Here is an 18,976-nt window from a genome sequence, read left to right on the forward strand (position 1 = left end):
GTCTGAAGAATGTAAAACAAAAACGATCGGATTTGCAAATACGGAATGAAAACCATTCCCATCGGAATGTGTGACATGCCTGAATACAATTTTTATATGAGAAAATGGGTGAGTATATTAAAACTTGACAGGTAAAACTTTAACCAAGGCGAATTCATATATGAATTAACAATCGAGCCATGGTGTAATGATATACAAGGTGACATTAATCAAACAGCTGATTATTTTTTTCTCGAGTATGTTTACAACTTTAATCTTGTAAAAATTTTTTTTTGCTGTAATTTGTATACATTAAGCAGCTGTTTTTGACACTATAAAAGTTATTTGTTTTTGTATTGTTGTATTTCTTGCCGTAACGCACACACCTTATAATCATTACGCCATGAATTGAGCAATTAAATCAAGGCGAATCTAACAAGGTGACATCGCGAGATCAGCTGACTTTTATCTTTGAATTCACCTTATTCGTCAAACTGTCAAAATTCCTTATTTGTTTACAATTGTTAGCTGTCATTAAATTATAATTTTATTTTGTGAAATTTTTGTTTTTGCACAATAATGTATAAAAATGATTAATTTATCACTAAAAAAATACAGTATTATTGAATAAATCAATTTCTTTAGCACAGTTTTAATTTTAATTGGTTTTTAATGTTAATAATTTCTTGCATGTATTGGCAGCCTTTGGCTGGACGCACATCTTTAATACTTAAAAATTACACTGAAATATACAGAAACTTGGATTATAAGCAGTACAAAGTTGTCGAAAATGAAAAACATCTTTCCAATGGCACATAAAATTCATAGGTTCTTTATTTATTGGTAATAACTTTGATATTGTACAGGCGGCCCACAGTGCTTTGTTCAATGGACAAAAATAAAAAATAAGATCATGTCAATGATATTAATGAAATTTATATTTTTAAATAGACAACTATAGACAACTACAGGTAGACCTCCATTTACGCGGTTTGTTCGGCCCAAAAAATATCGTGTAAATCAAATACGCATAAAACGAGGTTCTAATTTAGAACGAAATGCTTTTGTGGGGCGAATAATTTTTCATTTCGCGTAAAACAATACATCCGTCACATAACAAAAAAGAAATTGGGACCTTAAAATCGAGTTAAATAAAAAAACACATAGGTAAATATATATATATATATCGTCACCTTAAATGAAAGCGGATGTAACTACACAAAAATTCAAAATCAAGTTTTTGATTGATTGAATACTCTATTATTATTATTGATTTTATAACGTGTCATGTAAAAACAATAAAAATGTAGTTATGTCCGTTTGCATTTAAGGCGACGATATATACTTTAAGTAAACTTATTTTATTTGTACTTTTAAAACTTCCTTAAAACAAAAGTAAAGTAAAATAACTCAACTAAAATATTATTTCTTATCGAAAATTAAGGAAAAAAATGTCAATTAAAAAAACAAAATATTCTAATACATAAAAGAGATCAAAACATATTAAAAAAAGTCATAAAAATTAATGAAGTTGTCAAAAAAGAAATCTGTTATTCGCTTGTGTTTTTATACCCTTCAGCTTCGTGAGAAGGGTATATATAAGTTTGTCATTCCGTTTGTAATTTCTACATTTTTCATTTCCGACCCTATAAAGTATATATATTCTGGATCCTTATAGATAGCGGAGTCGATTAAGCCATGTCTGTCTGTCTGTCTGTCTGTCTGTCTGTCTGTCTGTTGAAATCAATTTTCTGAAGGCCCCAGATATCTCCGGGATCCAAATCTTCAACAATTCTGTCAGACATACTTTCGAGAATTTTGCTATTTAAAATCAGCAAAATCCGTCCATAAATAACGGAGATATGAGCAAAAATCCGAGACAACCTCTGAAAATTTCATCAAAAAACACAATGTATTGCATGCTTCGACAAAAAAACAACAAAACGTATGGTTGGATGTGCAAGCTTTGCGTATTTTGTTTTTGTTTTGTGTTTTGTTTCTTTTGGCGTTGTTGTTGTTTTTTATACAACTAAACTTTTGTTTGGTTGTGTGTTGGTTTTTTTGACAAAAAATCAACAAATCGTATGTTTGAATGTGCATGCTTTGCGTATTTTGTTTTTCTTTTGTGTTTTGTTTCTTTTGGCGTTGTTGTTGTTTTTTATACAATTAAACGTATGTTTGGATGTGTGTTGGTTTCATTGCCTTGCGTATTTTGTTTTTGTTTTTTATTTTGGTGTTCTGTTTCGTTTGGCGTTGTTGTTGCTTTTTGTGTTCTTGATAAATTTAGGATGCTGTAAGCTGAAATTATAAAAAATAATAATGCATCCACAACAAAGGTGAAGGGTATATAAGATTCGGCATAGCCGAATATAGCACTCTTACTTGTTTCTTTTCTTGTTGTTTTTTGCAGCGTTATATAAAAATCGTGTAAAAATAGTCGCGTATTTGAAAAAATGGTTGCTAATTTGAGTTCGCGTTATATCGAATTCGCGTAAATAAAGTACCGCGTAAAAGGAGGCTTACCTGTAAATAGTTTTTGAAAAATTTACCAGAAGGTGGTAAAGTAATAATTATATTTATACCCTTCACCTTCGTGAGAAGGGTATATATAAGTTTGTCATTCCGTTTGTAATTTCTACATTTTTCATTTCCGACCCTATAAAGTATATATATTCTGGATCCTTATAGATAGCGGATTCGATTAAGCCATGTCCGTCTGTCTGTCTGTTGAAAACAGTTTTCTGAAGACCCCAGATATCTTCGGGATCCAAATCTTCAATAATTCTGTCACACATGCTTTCGAGAATTTTGCTATTTAAAATCAGCAAAATCGGCCCACAAATGGCTGAGATATGAGGAAAAAACCAAGACAACCTAGATTTTTGACCTACAGTGAGCCTCAAAAGTGAGTAAACACCAGTGAATTCTTTGATTTGTTTAAGATCATAAAAATCATTATATTCCGACTTAAATCTTCTTTTTTCAGAACCGATTCTATTATTCAACTCAATCTCCATTAAACCGAAACTTTTAAATTTTAATCGATGGATAGATTTTAGGATTTTTATTATCTTAAAAAAAAATCAAATAATTTTTGGTGTTTACTCACTTTTGAGGCTCACTGTATATCTGGATTACTAAGACATTAATATAGACAATATGGATATCTAATGATAGATATTTCAAAGACATTTGCAACGACGTATATAAGACCATATTAAGTTGGACCTACAATGGGTCAAAATCGGGAAAAAAGAATTTTTAACCCGAATTTTTTTTTTCAAAAAAAAAAGTTTTAAAAATTTAAAAAAAAAATTTTAAATTTAAAAAAAAAAAAATTTAAAATAACAATCGAAAATTTTTTTTCCAAAAAATTAAAAAAACAACTAAAAAAAATTAAATTTTGTTTACCTAAAAATATTTAAAATTTTTAAGTATAATTTGGTGAAGGGTATATAAGATTCGGCACAGCCGAATATAGCACTATTACTTGTTTTAACTTATTTTATGTATTTTTGTAAAAGAAAATAGTACAAATGGCCACTAATGCTTATCGTTTTCGTAAAAATAGCAATTTCATTAGTTTTTATAAATAAAATTGTTACTAATATCTATAAAAATTGTTAACTTAACATTTTCCCCAGAAATGTTTGTATTTGAATATCATGGTAACACCACAAAGTATACAGAGGCGTCACGAGACAGAAAATAATATAGTTCTATATTTGTTTCATTTTTAGTAACTGCCCTTTTTATTTTGTTTTAGTCTTAATTTTCTGCCGCAATAATTCAATTTCTTTCCGATTTAGTTTGATGCAATCATTTATTTTTGTAATATTTCACTTTTAATTGCCATTGTACATGTGGAGTTTTATTTTGCAAATGTAAAAAACAACCAAGAATTTTGTTTCATTTAAATTTACACGTAAACAATACACACATTTTTATAATTTTTCATTTTAAAAAATTTTGTGCCACAGACTACGAAAAAATTGTCTTACAAATTTATTTGTTTGTTTTGTTCACATTTCTTTGTCTACCAAATTCGTGTTGTATATAGCGTTTTGCTTTAACACATCACTGATATTGTAGTACAAAATATATTGCTATCTCTTTTTATGAGAACTGCCCTAACATCTGATTTGGCGTTTTTTAAACGTCAAATTTGACACTTCTGTATATTCTGTGGTAACACTTTATTGTTATTAATAAAAATAATAAAATTTGGTTTCAAGCCGCAAATGGACTTCTAAATAACAAATGCTGATATATAAAAGGTTTATTTATCAAATTAGCTGTAATTTTCTTATATTTGTGGCATTTTGAACACATCATTCTCCTTCGCTAACATTTACAAAATGAACTTTGTGTAAACGTTCAAGCATCTTGTAGACATTTCGATGTATTTACGATAATAATACGTATTCTCAACTATCATCAATCTACTTGCATGTGTAAACGCAGCCAATGCAATACCTACTTGACATCAAGTTATTTGAACAATTAATTTTGAAGTAATTTTATTTAATAAGGGCTTATGACATTAGCGATTCTGGTATTTTTCCAATTTTGGAGAACAGTCCAAATATATTGTAATAGCAAAATTTACCAAGTCTAAACATACGAATGTATTAAGAAAAATCATAAAGTGTCAAAATGTTTACCTATGTTATGCATTCAACACACTCGGCCAAGGGCTGTCAAAACAACTTTACATTTTTTAACTTCAGAGCTGCACCTTCCGGCATTGCTGCTCCGCAATTTACAACAACGAGGTCGCTGCGTTCCAGGAGACTAAGCTTGCGAGTAATTCCAGTCTGCAAAGTTGCAACGGATACAACGTTCTCCGAAAAGACCGCACCAGAGGCAACGGTGGAGGCATCGCATTTATCATACACAACACCGTGCAGTATAGAGCTCTTTCTCTCGATCTGAATTCTAGAGACCAATATCTTGAAGTTCAGAGTATTGCGGTCAGATAGGGAGATTCCGAGTTGGAGCTCTATAATGTCTACATTTCGCCAGTTGTCCAACAGGATACCATCCCGACATTGGGTCTTGGGGAAGACCAGAGAGGAGCGTTGCTGGCGGAACAGATTGACAAATCAACCTTCTGCACACTAAATTATGATGCCCCCACACGGATTATGGGTAATTGCGCTAGTTCGCCAAATATCACCATAGCGAGTCCTGGTCTGATTAACTGCACAACATTGCGTTCAGTTATCTCTCTAGGATCAGACCATTTACCAATAATCATTTGTCCAACGATTTCATCGTCTCTGAACGCCGAACTTACATCAACCAAAAAAAAGCAGACTGGCACGGACAATTTACCGACCACATCTTCAATGGTCTACCAATGGATCGCCCAGCTGATCCGCGATATCAGCAGGTTGGTAAATGAGGACAAGCGAAACAAATGGTTGGATAGTTTGAAGAACTGCAACTTAAGTTCTGGAGTTGAAAAGTTGTGGTCTACAGTTCGGTCTCTCTCCAATCCGACAAAGAAGGATGATAGGGTCGCGATTAAGTTTGAGCACCCCCAAAGAAACAAATCGAAAAGAAGTATTGTCCGCAAACTACATGATCTTCCAGTCTCGGACACACCACAACTTTACACGCCAACTGAAGTTGCAGAAGCCATCAACACAGCTAAGCCTTCAAAGGCAATAGGACCTAATGGAATATCCATGCTGATGCTAAAACACCGACGCGAGCGGGGAGTCGAGTGCCTGACAACGGTTTTTAACCGGTCAGTAAGGAGCTTAACAATACTCGAAGTAACCTAGAGATATCACCAACAAAGTCATGGGCAACACTCTTCTCCACCTGAACGAAGGAGGTAAAACTCAATTTGGTCGATGGCGTACAAATTCCGACAGTGAATCACCCGAAAATCTTGGGTGTCACTTTTGATAGCCTTTTTACCTCCTCAGCACACGCCACTTCAATCACGCATAAACTGCGAAATAGGAACAAGGTCCTCAAAACACTTGCCGGCAGTACTTGGGGTATGGACAAAGAAACCTTGATTGCTACCTACAAGACTATTGATCGGTCAGTGGTCAACTATGTTGCTCCAGTGTGGTCGCCTTCGTTGAGTGATACCCAGAGGAGAAATATTCAAAGCTGTCAAAATACAGCCTTAAGGACCGTCAAAGGCTGCCTTCAAATAACCTCAGAACACCAGCTACACGAGGAAACCAAGGTTCTACCGGTCAGGGAACACAACTTCATGTTGACGCAACAATTCCTTCGAGCCATGTCAGACAGGACCTACGGAAATACGAGGAGAGCATACAGAGGTATGTGCAGGATCCATTTGATCGCCGCTCGTATATGACAGCTTTGAACGACATTCACAGAGACGCCATTCTGCCGCGTAAAACAAGAGTCGTTTTGACACAATTTAGATCAGGATTTAGCAACGTACTTAATGCCTTTTGGTCCCGCTTAGACCGTGCAGTCCTAAACTTATGTCCAGCTTGTGGGCTGGGTCCTCATGACACCCTCCACATATTTAACTGTTCAGCCAACCATACTTCACCACGTCCTATGGATTTATGGACTCATCCTGTTGAAGTAGCACAATTTCTTGGACTTGAACAAAATGCAGAACACCCAGAACACCCAGATTGATTAATGTAAAATTTTTTATGCTGCTACAACAACAACAACTACACGAACACAAATTCTGCTGGCTGCAGTCGTGTGGCAGCTACTGAATTATTTTAAAGACAAGAGCTACAAAGCAAACAGCTGATTTATAATTCAGTGGTAAATACCAAGGCGATAAATGTTGGAAGAATTTTGTGTAGAAAAAAGTTTTATTTTATGAACATTTATTTATTTATTATTTACATATATTAGCATACACTACAAAAAATGAAAGTGCAATATGTTTAACAATCTAAAAAGTCGACTTTTATCGACTATTCGACTTTTGAGATAACATAATCGATTGTTCGACTTTTTTCCGACCAATAAGTCGATTTCGACTTTTATCAGGAAATAGTCGATTGTTCGAACAATTGACTTATAGAACCCTAATTCAGACTTGTAGACCTGACAGATATAGGATTTGTATACTAGGGTTCTATAGCTGAAACAAAAAGTCGACTTTTCGACTTTTTCCGTTTTTTAAAAAGTCGACTTTTCGAACTTTCGACTTTTTTCGTTTTTTAAAAAGTCGACTTTTCGAACTTTCGACTTTTGGTAATTTATAAAAGTCGACTTTTCGAACTTTCTACTTTTTAGTTAAATCGACTTTTTTCGACTTTTCGACTTTTTTAGACTATTTTCGACTTTTTTAGACTATTTTCGACTTTCCGACTATTTTCAACTTTTTACCATTTCTTTTAACAAATACATAGTTTCTACATTTATTGATGCGCCTTTTGTAATGTTTAGCAATAAAAATTAAATTTATCAAGGCGATAATAGTTAGAAGAATGTTGTGTAGAAAAAAGCTTTAATTTATAAACATTTATTTATTATTTATATTAGCATACACTACAAAAAAATGCAAGTGTACCAAATTGCAATAGTTTTAGTATAATGTTGCAATTAAATATTTTTTTTAACATTCTAAAAAGTCGACTTTTATCGACTATTCGACTTTTTTTCGACTATTTTCGACTTTTATCGACTATTCGACTTTTGAGATAACATAATGGATTGTTCGACTTTTTTCCGACCAAAAAGTCGATTTCGACTTTTTTCAGCAAACCCTATTGTATACTATACTAGCCAAGGCTAATTAATACAAGATGGTGTCAGTTCTAAAAAAACAACGATTGGTCTTAACAAATGTCAAAAAACCAAAATGAAAAATTTAACAAATAAGTATTTAAACTTCATATAGTGTAGATAATTGAATAGTAAACAATAAATATTTTGTTAATAAGCTAGAATATGTAGATATTTAAATATAAAACCAAGCTTTGACAGTTGTTAGAAGCAAAAAGCGAAAAAAAAATATCAGCTGTTTGACTGAATCCACCTTGTATAAATTCGACTTGATACTAGCCATGGTGCAGGGCACACTAAGTCCCCTTTTACAATGCAGAAATTGAAAGGCAGACAGACGAAGTTTGTGGGCGAGGAGTTGAAGAGGTAGAGTATGTATTACACAGGTTTAGGTTAGTTCAAAAAAGAATGAGAAAAATGTCTGCCTTTCAATTTCTGCATTGTAAAAGTGGACTAAGTGTGTGCCCTGCCATGGTGTAATGATATACAAGGTGACATTAATCAAACAGCTGATTATTTTTATGCTCGAGTTTGTTTACAACTTTAATTTTGTCAAAATTTTTTTTGCTGTAGTTTGTATACATTATGTCAGTTGTTTTTGATACTATAAAAGTTATTTGTTTTTGTATTGTTGTATTTGTTGCCGTAACGCATACACCTTATAATCATTACGCCATGATACTAGCTAGGGTTCTATAAGTCGATTGTTCGATTATTCGAACAATCGACTATTTCCTGAAAAAAGTCGAAATCGACTTTTTGGTCGGAAAAAAGTCGAACATTCGATTATGTTATCTCAAAAGTCGAATAGTCGATAAAAGTCGAAAATAGTCGATAAAAGTCGAATAGTCGATAAAAGTCGACTTTTTAGATTGTTTTAAAAAATATTGCACTTGCATTTTTTGTAATTTTTTATATTTAAATAATACATAAATAAATGTTTATAAAATAAAGCTTTTTCTACACAAAATTCTTACAACATTATTCTAACTATTATCGCCTTGATAAATTTCATTTTTATTGCTAAACATTACAAAAGGCGCATCAATAAATGTAGACACCATGTATTTTTTACAAGAAATGGTAAAAAGTTTAAAAAAGTCGAAAATAGTTGGAAAGTCGAAAATAGTTAAAAAAAGTCGATTAACTAAAAAGTCGAAAGTTTGAAAAGTAGACTTTTCATAAACTACCAAAAACTACGGAAAAAGTCGAAAGGTCGAAAAGTCGACTTTTTGTTTCAGCTATAGAACAATACTACATGTGGTCAACCTATACTATAATTAAACCAACATATTGTCATAATGTCCTAATATATCACGACTCGGCGGCTCGGCTTAACCGTCTTTTAGGCATTCGGCGCAGGACTCTGCTGGTTGGTTACGATAACACAATAAACATAGCATAGAAAGTAGTATTATTTTAGGACATTTTTTGCTTTAAAAGCAATAAAAACCATTGTGAAATATTAGGACATTATGACATGATAAGAGATCTTGTGAATTGACCAACTATGTTTTAAAGCTGGTTCGTATACTATGAATATGTACGTAGTATACATATCGTGGTATAGAAACCACATGTCTGTCAGGGCTATTAAGCTAGTTATGCATATTATAGTTGGGCCTTAAGTCTGTTGTAAAAAACCTAATTCATGAGAATGTATTGCATGTATTTTGTTTTTGTATCACCCGTATGTGAGTAATTTTATCCTCTCTCCTTACGTTATATGGGTTTATTCTATGTATGGAAGGTTCCAAGCACCCCCTCAATGGATTTTTTCAAATCATAATTTTTGTGATAAAGACTTAAAAATTCCAAAAGATAAAAATAAAGGAAGACGTAGTGTGCAAAATTTAAGTTATATACAGTTTATTTAGAAAAAAACAATGACAAGGAACAAGTACTCCAGTGAATTTAAAATTAAAGTTATTGAAGACTGGTAGACGGGCTTATCACTACATGAATTGAGTAAAAAATATGCAATTAAGGGATCAGTTATTTCCATGCTCGTTTCAAATTTTTTTAAGACTGGTCGCATATCACCGGTGTATTCTGGAGGTCGTTCGCGAAAAAAAAAACGATATTATGATTCCTTGATCAAAAGAGCAATACAAAAAAATCCTACAGCATCAGCTATTCAAGTACGAACAAGTTTAAGATTATGCGTTAGCGAAAGAACAATCCGTAGAAGAGTAGTAGAAGCCTGATTATTCAGCTGACGACCAGCAAAAAAAAACATTTCTATCAGCTAAGAACAAGAAAGCTAGACTGAAATTTGCCAAAGCCCACATCGACTGGAGTGTCCAAAAATGAAAGACAGTACTGTTCCCTGACGAATCCAAATACAACTTAAAAAGTTCCGCTGGAATTAGGCGTGTACGCAGACAAAAAGGAGAAAGACTGAATCCTAAGTATTGCAAAGGAACAATTTAACATGGAGGTGGCAATGTAATGGTCTGGGGTTGCTTTTCTGGTCAAGGATTTGGGCCAAATCATAAAATAAATCAATAAGATTCAAGTTCTTCATTGGCCTGGTCAATGTCCTGATCTCAATCCTATTGAGAACTTGTAGCACATTGTTAATATGAAAATAAATCGTGAAAATTGCTGAAATAAGGATCGGAAATTTGAAGGGGTGCTTTAGTTTTGACCGTTTCATTTTCTACCTTAAAATATTTTTGGATTTTAAGTTACCTCTTATAGTAAGGTTAACTTTGAAAGTATTTGTTTATCAATACTAAACATATTAACAAATGAAAGTAATACATAATAGATATTTAAAACTTTGATTTTATACAAAAAAAATACCATATGAAAAAAATTCATTGAGGGCGTGCTTTAGTTATGGCCAATACTGTATGTGCTTAAATTGTTTACTGGTTCAAAGTTTTTAGTTAATTTTTATCATAATATTCCTGCCAGTTTTTTTGAGCTGATTTTACTCATTTTCAACAGCAAACATTTCAGATCATTAGAGTAAATATATAAGTTTTGATTAAGCCATAAAAATGGCTAAATGAAAAAAGGCTAAATCAATTTTTTAGAGGCTAACTCATACTCAACTCTCAGCATACGAAATAAAACATTAACAAGACAGTTTTTTAATGATATTTTTTTTATTAAAAATTAATTCATTCCCTAAATCAATACATGTTCTGGATTGGATTTATTGGAAAACGTATAAGTCCTTAACTCCGTAAAGCTCGGAACTACAACGATTTTAAACCGTACATATACAAAACATTAATAATCCTTTTTGTTTTGTTTTTTTTTTGTTTTTTGACAAGTTCAGCGTAATTCAAAAACGCTTTTTAAGTTTCTTTAGGATTACATTCTCAGCACTATAAGTAATTTAGGTATCATGTATTAATTAATATATATATATATTTTTAATGAAGACAAATCCATATAGTAAAAATAAGAGAAATTCATAAATGTGTTTAAAATAATTAATAATTTAAAAAAAAACAAATATTGATTCTAAGCAATGTTTAAAAAAAATAATTTAATAATTTAATTTACATTTCATCAAAACCTAGTATTATGCAAGTCTTATTTTTTTAGTTTCTGTTGTTGTATAAGATTTGTTGTATATATATATAGATGTGTATATATTATTTGTAATTTTATTATATAAAGCAGCAGCAGTTGTAAAAAAAAATATAATACCTGTATAATTTTGTTGTTGTATTTTTAATTATTTAGTATGTATTTACAAGTCTATTACAAAATTTAAAGTTTTTTGTTTGCCATTTTATTCATAAAAATTCTAAATAGTAAGTCTCATATCAAATTAGTTTTAAGATGTTTAATTGAAAATCTTTATTTAGTTTTCGAACGACCATTGCTACCAAATACAAAGAAGGTGAGCTGTTAAATTATTTTAAAAATAAATTCGGTATCGATACCATAAGCTGTATTGGTAGCTATTGTTAATTGGAGGTTTTTCTCAGTTTTTATACATATTTTGAATTCTCGTAATAATTCCCGTAAAAGTACAATCTGTATGCAAATTACACGCACTACTGATATTAATTTGTTATATATGAACACAAATTTTTTTTATTTCATTTTTAATTCATTTTAAATCAATGTATGCCAGCAATAAACTATTTTATCTTATTCGTAATAAAATTTTTTTTTATCATAATTTATAAATTTTGATTTTATAAACCTATGATAAAATACAAAATTCATTATAAATAAGGGGACATGTGTTTATTGTTAATTGGGGTTTATTTCTCAGTTAATATATATATATTTAATTCTGTTAACAATAATGTAAAATCCGAAGAAAAACACTCACTACAAATGCATTACATTATTTTTTTACAATAGAACTTTATTTTGTTGGAAATTAGACAAACATGAAGACTTTTAATTTGAAAACAATTTAATTTATACCATCAATAAATTATTATATCTAATTCATAATAAAATTCACATTTATTAAAGGTGTTCGAATTGGCGAACGATGTCACACAAAATTTCGCAAGAATAAAAAATGGTAACCTGAATGAATTTCCATACATTTTTTTATAAACGGGCTGGCTAGTTTGTAGTAAGAGTTAATATATTTACTTTATAATTTTAAACACCAGTAACATTTTATGTACAAATTTGGTCCTAATAAATGTATTAAAATGCAGTTCGATGTATGTAGTTTTTTAGTGCAACAAGTTATAATATACATGAATAATAAAATGTAATACTAAAGTTAAATTGTATTAAAAAAATTTTTTAAATGATTATACAAATGTTGGTGAATTTAACAGTGAAAAAATAAAAGTATAGGTGTTAATTTCGACAAATTCTCAGTATAAAATTTAATAAACAAAAAAATTGGTGGGTTAAATTTTACTACAACTTATGCTGTTTTCTTTTCAGGCATAGTTATATGTTATATTACAAAAATACAATTTTGTAATATAGGTGCAGAGAATGGTTAACATTTTTGTTCGAAAAACACAAAAAATAATTGTTTACACATAAAATAGATTCAGCTAACTTCAAAAATTTGTTTGTTTACAGCAAAGTATTTTTAGGTACTGTAACAGGTAAATTTATAACGAATTTAGGAAATACATCTTTGTTTGGTAAAATTTATAAATTTAAATTATATTTTTTAACAAATGGTTTCAATTTTCGAATATATTTTGTTGCATTCCGGCAAAACCTTTTATTTTGTCAAAAATAAACAACTGTCCATAAATAACAAATAGAAAGAAAATCTAATTATATGCATTAGGCAACATACCCGCCGTCCAGCAGAAAAACACAATCAGTATGAAGTCGTTCCCAGGAGGGCCAAAAAATACCAACAACATCATTACGATGATATCGCCAAATAATAGCACTTGTTTTCAATTCGATTCGAAACGAAAATTGTCCTAAGTTTAAACAATTTAAAAATGTAAAACGTAAACGGTTAGACGGGTGCTGATTAAAAAAATAGTTTGTATATTTGAACAGGTTTGAAGAGAAAATTAATAACTAAACTATTATCGGACAAAATAAACAGGTTTTCATGCAATTTTAACTATGTATATAATTTTATTAGTATTTAAAATGTGGAACTCTTAAAGGTAATTTTTAAATACTTCAGAATATATGATTTCAGTTATATAAACTGATTGATGTAAAAAATTATTAAAGTAATTAAATAACCAAAAAACCATATAAATTAATAATGAACGGTTTTAAATCTAAAACAATCATTAGAAAAATTATGAAGAAAAAAATTTAAGCATTCTTATATTACATTCAGAAATATTTGAACAAATTTTATATATGAATTTATAATAATATACAATTGTTTATGGAATTCAACAACGTAATATTTTATTCAGAAATATTTAATAGATTTAATAACTAAATTGTGATGTTATAATGTATATAATTAAAATCACTAGTGTAATATTACATTCAGAAATTCATATTATTATTATAAAAAATTAAAATAAATAAATTGCAGAATGTTATAATAATCACCGATTGAATTCATATACATTCCAAAATATTAAAAAAAATTTAATTCATTAATGTATTATTGCATTCAGAAATATTAAAATAATATATGGGATAATATAAAATTCAACATTGTAATATTTTAATCAAATGTATTTTACAAGATTTCCATCTTCTCACGATGTTACACCATAAATATTACACGTATTCCTTGGTATTTCATGTTTCGTATCGAAAAGAAAATTGTTCGAATTACACATAAAACCTCGGCAAAGGATGGTATATTGGCAGTAGATGTAAGGCGTAGGTCAATGATAATTACGGCTTATAGAACTCAAAATAAAACAATTTAAAAATGTAAAACGTAAACGATTAGGCGGGTGCTGGCGTTAATGTTAAAACTGAGCATTGACAAATGAAAAATAATAAATTTTTAAGAGTAAAGAAACTAAAAAATGCTATTATTTCAAAAAATAAAAAAACGTTTGAACAGGTTTGAAGAGAAAATTAATAAAAACTATTATCGGACAAGATATACAAGGTTTCATTCAATTTTAAATAATTCAGATTATGTGATATCAGTTTACATAAAACCATTATATGGCAGATTGACGTATAAAATTATTAAAGTAAACAATTTTAAAAATCGCTCAAAAATTCAAGGAATTATGACAAACTAAATTTCAGCATTGTTATAATACATTCAGAAATATTTTAATAAATTTATGGAATTAAACATTGTAATATTTTATTCAGAAATATCTAAAGATTAAATAACTAAATTGCGATGCTATAATCTTTATAATTGAAATCATTGGAGTAATATTACACTCAGAAATATTTAAAAAAATAAAAAAAAAATACATTGCAGAATGTTATAAAAATTTCCAATTGAATAATTATTTAATTTAATTTATATTTAAATTTTTTAATGTAAACTATTTTTTTAAGTAGAAATTTATAACCGATTATGGCCAATAGGCTAGGTTGTTGAAAATAAATAAATAATAATAAAATTCATACAAGTACATTCCAAAATATTAAAAAAATAATAATTAAATCTGATATAATAATATTAATAACTGAATTCATTAATGTATTATTACATTCAGACATAATTGACTATATTGGTCAATTCACAAGGTCTCTTATCAGTCATATTGTCATAATCACGAATCAATATTTCACATGAAATATGTTCCCATTTCCCATTTTTCGTTCATAAACTTTGTTCACGTGAAAAAATTTCCCATGTTGTGAAATTTTTACATGAAATTTTGTAAACAATAAACAGCTGCTCCGAACAAAATCAACTATTGTGAATGAAAATTTTAGAGGAATATCACGATAGCAATTTTCCCTTCGAGGGAAATGGATATTTCATGGGAACATATATTTCACATGTTTTTCACGATAGGGGTGAATGTCCTAATATATCTCGACTCGACAGCTCGGCTTAACCGACTCTTAGGCATTCGGCGCAGGTCTCTGCTGGTAGGTTGCGATAACACAATAAACATAGCATACAGAGTAGTATTATTTTAGGACATTTTTTGCTTGAAAAACAATAAAAACCATTGTGAAATATTAGGACATTATGACTATATGACATGATAAGAGACCTTGTAAATTGACCAATTAAAACGATATGAGATAATATAACATTCCACATTGTAATATTTTAATCAAAAGTGTTTTAAAAGGTGAATCCCCATAAAATCGGGAATATATAAAATTACTAACGGAATTTGTTATTGTAATATTACAATTAGAACTATTTCAAATAAATATATATATATAAATTTGGATATTATAAAATGCAAAATTAATATAGCATTTGTTACAGTTAGCGTCAAAATTTCAGAAGATGTGATGGTTAGTTACAGCTACTATTAAAACTACTACTACAACAAATTGCTCATAATATGAGTTGAATCATAAAAGTGTTCAAAAAATAGATGAATATTATTTTATATAAAAATATTTCTAAGTGCATTATTCAAAGTGAAAAGTCCATAGTATGTGTATTATATGTATAGTTTTAACATGTAATATGATTTAAAGTAAGAAAAGTTATAACAAAACGACAAATTGTAAAAAAAATATTAAACTAAACAAAATATTACTGAAAATATTCATTATATAAATAAAGAAAAAAAAAAGAAAAAAACAACAAAACAAAACTGAAACAAGTGAGCTATTTGGCTTTGCCAAATCTTATGAAACCTTCACCAAAGTTACTTTAAGATAAAGTTGGATGAAACAAATTTTTAGTGAAAAAACCAATTTTTGGTGAAAAAAAATGTTTTTGGTGAAAGAATTAAAAAATTACTTATTCAAGTACAACATATGGCAAAACAGTTAGTACTTCATCGTTGTATGAATGAAGTTGTAAAACTTCAAACCATTCCTTAAATTGTTGCAAACGGCCGCAATTATTACCCTCATCGTCATTGACATCCTCATCGACGGCACGTATGCCAGTTTGATATTCAATGAGTGGTTTAATTTGTACATTATTTTTAACGTCGTTGTTGCGGTCATTTCTGCTGAGATTTTGTTGAAGTGAAGCGGTATTTGTGGGATTTTCATGACTACAACTACTGCTGCTGCTTATGATGTTTGTATCTGAGTAATTATTGCTACATGAATTAGTATTATTATTATTATTATGATTAATATTAATATTATTAACAGAACTAGTTTTATTATCAATATATTTAATTAAATTAAAATTATTACTTAAATTATTATAGTCATCACAATTTTTTAGTTGCTGCTGCTGCTTCAGCAAGTTATTTCCATGGTCTTTAGTTTCTTGTTGTTGTTCTTCGCAAATATTATTGAAAGATAATAGCATGCGATTATTTTCTTCAGGTATTTCAATGTCATTGACATCATCATTATCAGCGTCATTTTCATATTTTATGCACTTTTTGCATTCATTTTCAATGTCACTTTCAAACTCAGAAGGCATTTGGGGCTTGTTTAACACATGATCATCGTTCTTATTGTCCGAACAATCGGAAGCTATTGATGATGGTGCTGTAGCAACATTTTTACTAAAATGTCCATAAGTTGTTTCTTCGTCTGCACTGCAACCCGAACTGCAACTGCTTATATGAAATATACATTCATTGTGATAATGTGAACCATTCCAAACCACCGGGCACAATTCTTCGTGATAAAATAAAGAATTATGTAATTTCATATTAACTCCCCCCCGTCTGCGTTTACTTCGTTTTTTCCTTAAGTTTTTATGTCGTAATGACGACGTTTCATACTTCTCACACTTAAAATTATTACATTCTTTCATCTCTTCATTTAAATCGCATTTCAGAGTTGATTTTTCCTGAAGACTGTTTTCCTTGTTTGCCTGACTTAGTTCGTATAAATTTGTCGCAACTGATGATGGGGTAGATAAAGCATTTAAAGGAGAATTTGTTTTTGAGCTACTTTTCTTAATTGTTAACACAATGTGATGATTTTGACCAGCACCAACCGATGAGTCTGAAATATCATTATTTTTCACAACCTCATGATGAAATTCATTAGCAAAATCACAATTATCTTGCACATCTAACACACGGCTACTGAGAAGGTTATGTTCAGATTCTGAATTATAGTTCTGGTCCTCACCACAATCTGAGTCCGAGTCTGAATCTGATTCACATGTAGATTCTTGGTGTTTTAGGTCAACACAATAATAATTGGTGTCATCTGGTGTTGTGTTGTCTTTGTCAACATCAGACGATGTTTCTAAGTTACCATTAACCGCCAATTTAAGACGCTTAATCGAAGATCGTTTCCCTAATTGAGTGGCATTTCTCTTGGTACGTTTTATGTTAATTTTGTTTAGGATTTTTTTTATTTTTAAGTTTCTAATATTTGAGGAGTCTACGTTTTGCACCCTCTTCATCTCTTTGGCTTCACAAGTATCGTTTTCATTGGCTAATGTAGCATTTATTTTCGTATATTCAACTGAATCATGTGTACTTTTATTACAATTACTATTTAAATTCAATTTATTATCATCATTTTCCTTTTCCTCTTCCAATTTTATCTTTAGCATGTCTTTACTGCACAATTTGGCCTCCGGAACACGCGAAGCGCCCAAAAATGGTATTTGGAAGAATATTTCATTTTTGCAATTTGAGTGTTTGTTAAGTTTATGTGTAAATTTTATATGGCTGAGATCTTTAATGATCTGTTCATTCATATCAGTGCCATACAATGGCACCACATCGTAACCATCAATTATTAAATCCTCGTTAGGACGCACGTCATTGTTATTCCGCCCCAATACTTTAATTGAACTTGGGTTACTGATAAAATCAGCATGATTCCAGTTGCCATTAACATTGGGTATATAACAATTGTGTAAAGTATCTATGTGAAATTTGGTTATTTTTTGTGTCTGTACTTCAAAGCGATTTTTGGCAGCACAATCTGGATCATAGTTCACTTCGTAGGAGGGGAAAACTATAAGATCTGCAGCAGATGTATTAGGAACATTTAAGGCATATGGTGCATTTAGATGATCAACTTTACTAAGCTCATCGTCGTTGCTTAAGGGAATATCTGGTTTTTCCTCAATAACCACAGGACTGATTGTTGTTACCTCCGTCGTGTCTACTTTCGAAGATTTACCCACAATATCAGCTATGATTGAATTTAAGGGATCCTCGTCATCGTCAAAATCCAAATCAAATATAGATTTTTTAATTTTTGCTATTGGCTGCTGAGGCGCTATATCTTTAAGATTTTTATCCGAACCCTTAACGTCCTCAGTTACAACATGCACCATTTGCTTAATATTCGAGTGATTCTTGCTTTCTTTTTCATTATTGACCGTATTATTTGTCGCATTGAAATTCGAATCTGGTAGGCTACTTTCACCACTGCTGTCTTTGCAATCATTTGTGTCCGTAACAACCACTTCTTCAATGGTACACGTACATGGCGTTATATTATTGAAACAGTCATATTCAATTTGTTTTACACTAGGTGGTGGCGATAACAGTTTGAAAATTTCCTGTATTTCCTGCTTAATTTTTGTTGTTATTGCTACAGTTGAGTTTTGATCAGATAGCACAGAGCTGCACTTTACAATGGACATTTTTAAATCGGAACAATTGCTATTATTGTTCAATGGTTGTTCACGTTTGCCTAAAGTTTTATTTAAAGTATTACCACTATCACGGGATGGTTCCGATGTCATCGTACAGCTGTCACTTTCAACAATATCTGTAATAAACAAATTATTTCAGATTTAAAT

At 30.3% G+C, this 18,976-nt stretch overlaps 1 protein-coding gene across 1 annotated transcript in view; it reads right to left on the minus strand.

The window, feature by feature from the left end:
• Positions 1–14,676: 14,676 nt before the first annotated feature.
• The window catches only part of MED26 (mediator complex subunit 26), a 28,035-nt gene continuing 23,735 nt past the window's right edge, over positions 14,677–18,976 (minus strand). Inside the window, exon 5 of the mRNA XM_065514672.1 lies at positions 14,677–18,945. Coding sequence (XP_065370744.1) covers positions 16,031–18,945 — 2,915 coding nt within the window. The 3' untranslated portion in view covers positions 14,677–16,030. The remainder of the gene's footprint in view (positions 18,946–18,976) is intronic.

This window comes from Calliphora vicina, chromosome X (genome assembly GCF_958450345.1).
Source record: "Calliphora vicina chromosome X, idCalVici1.1, whole genome shotgun sequence".
Lineage (NCBI taxonomy): Eukaryota > Metazoa > Arthropoda > Insecta > Diptera > Calliphoridae > Calliphora > Calliphora vicina.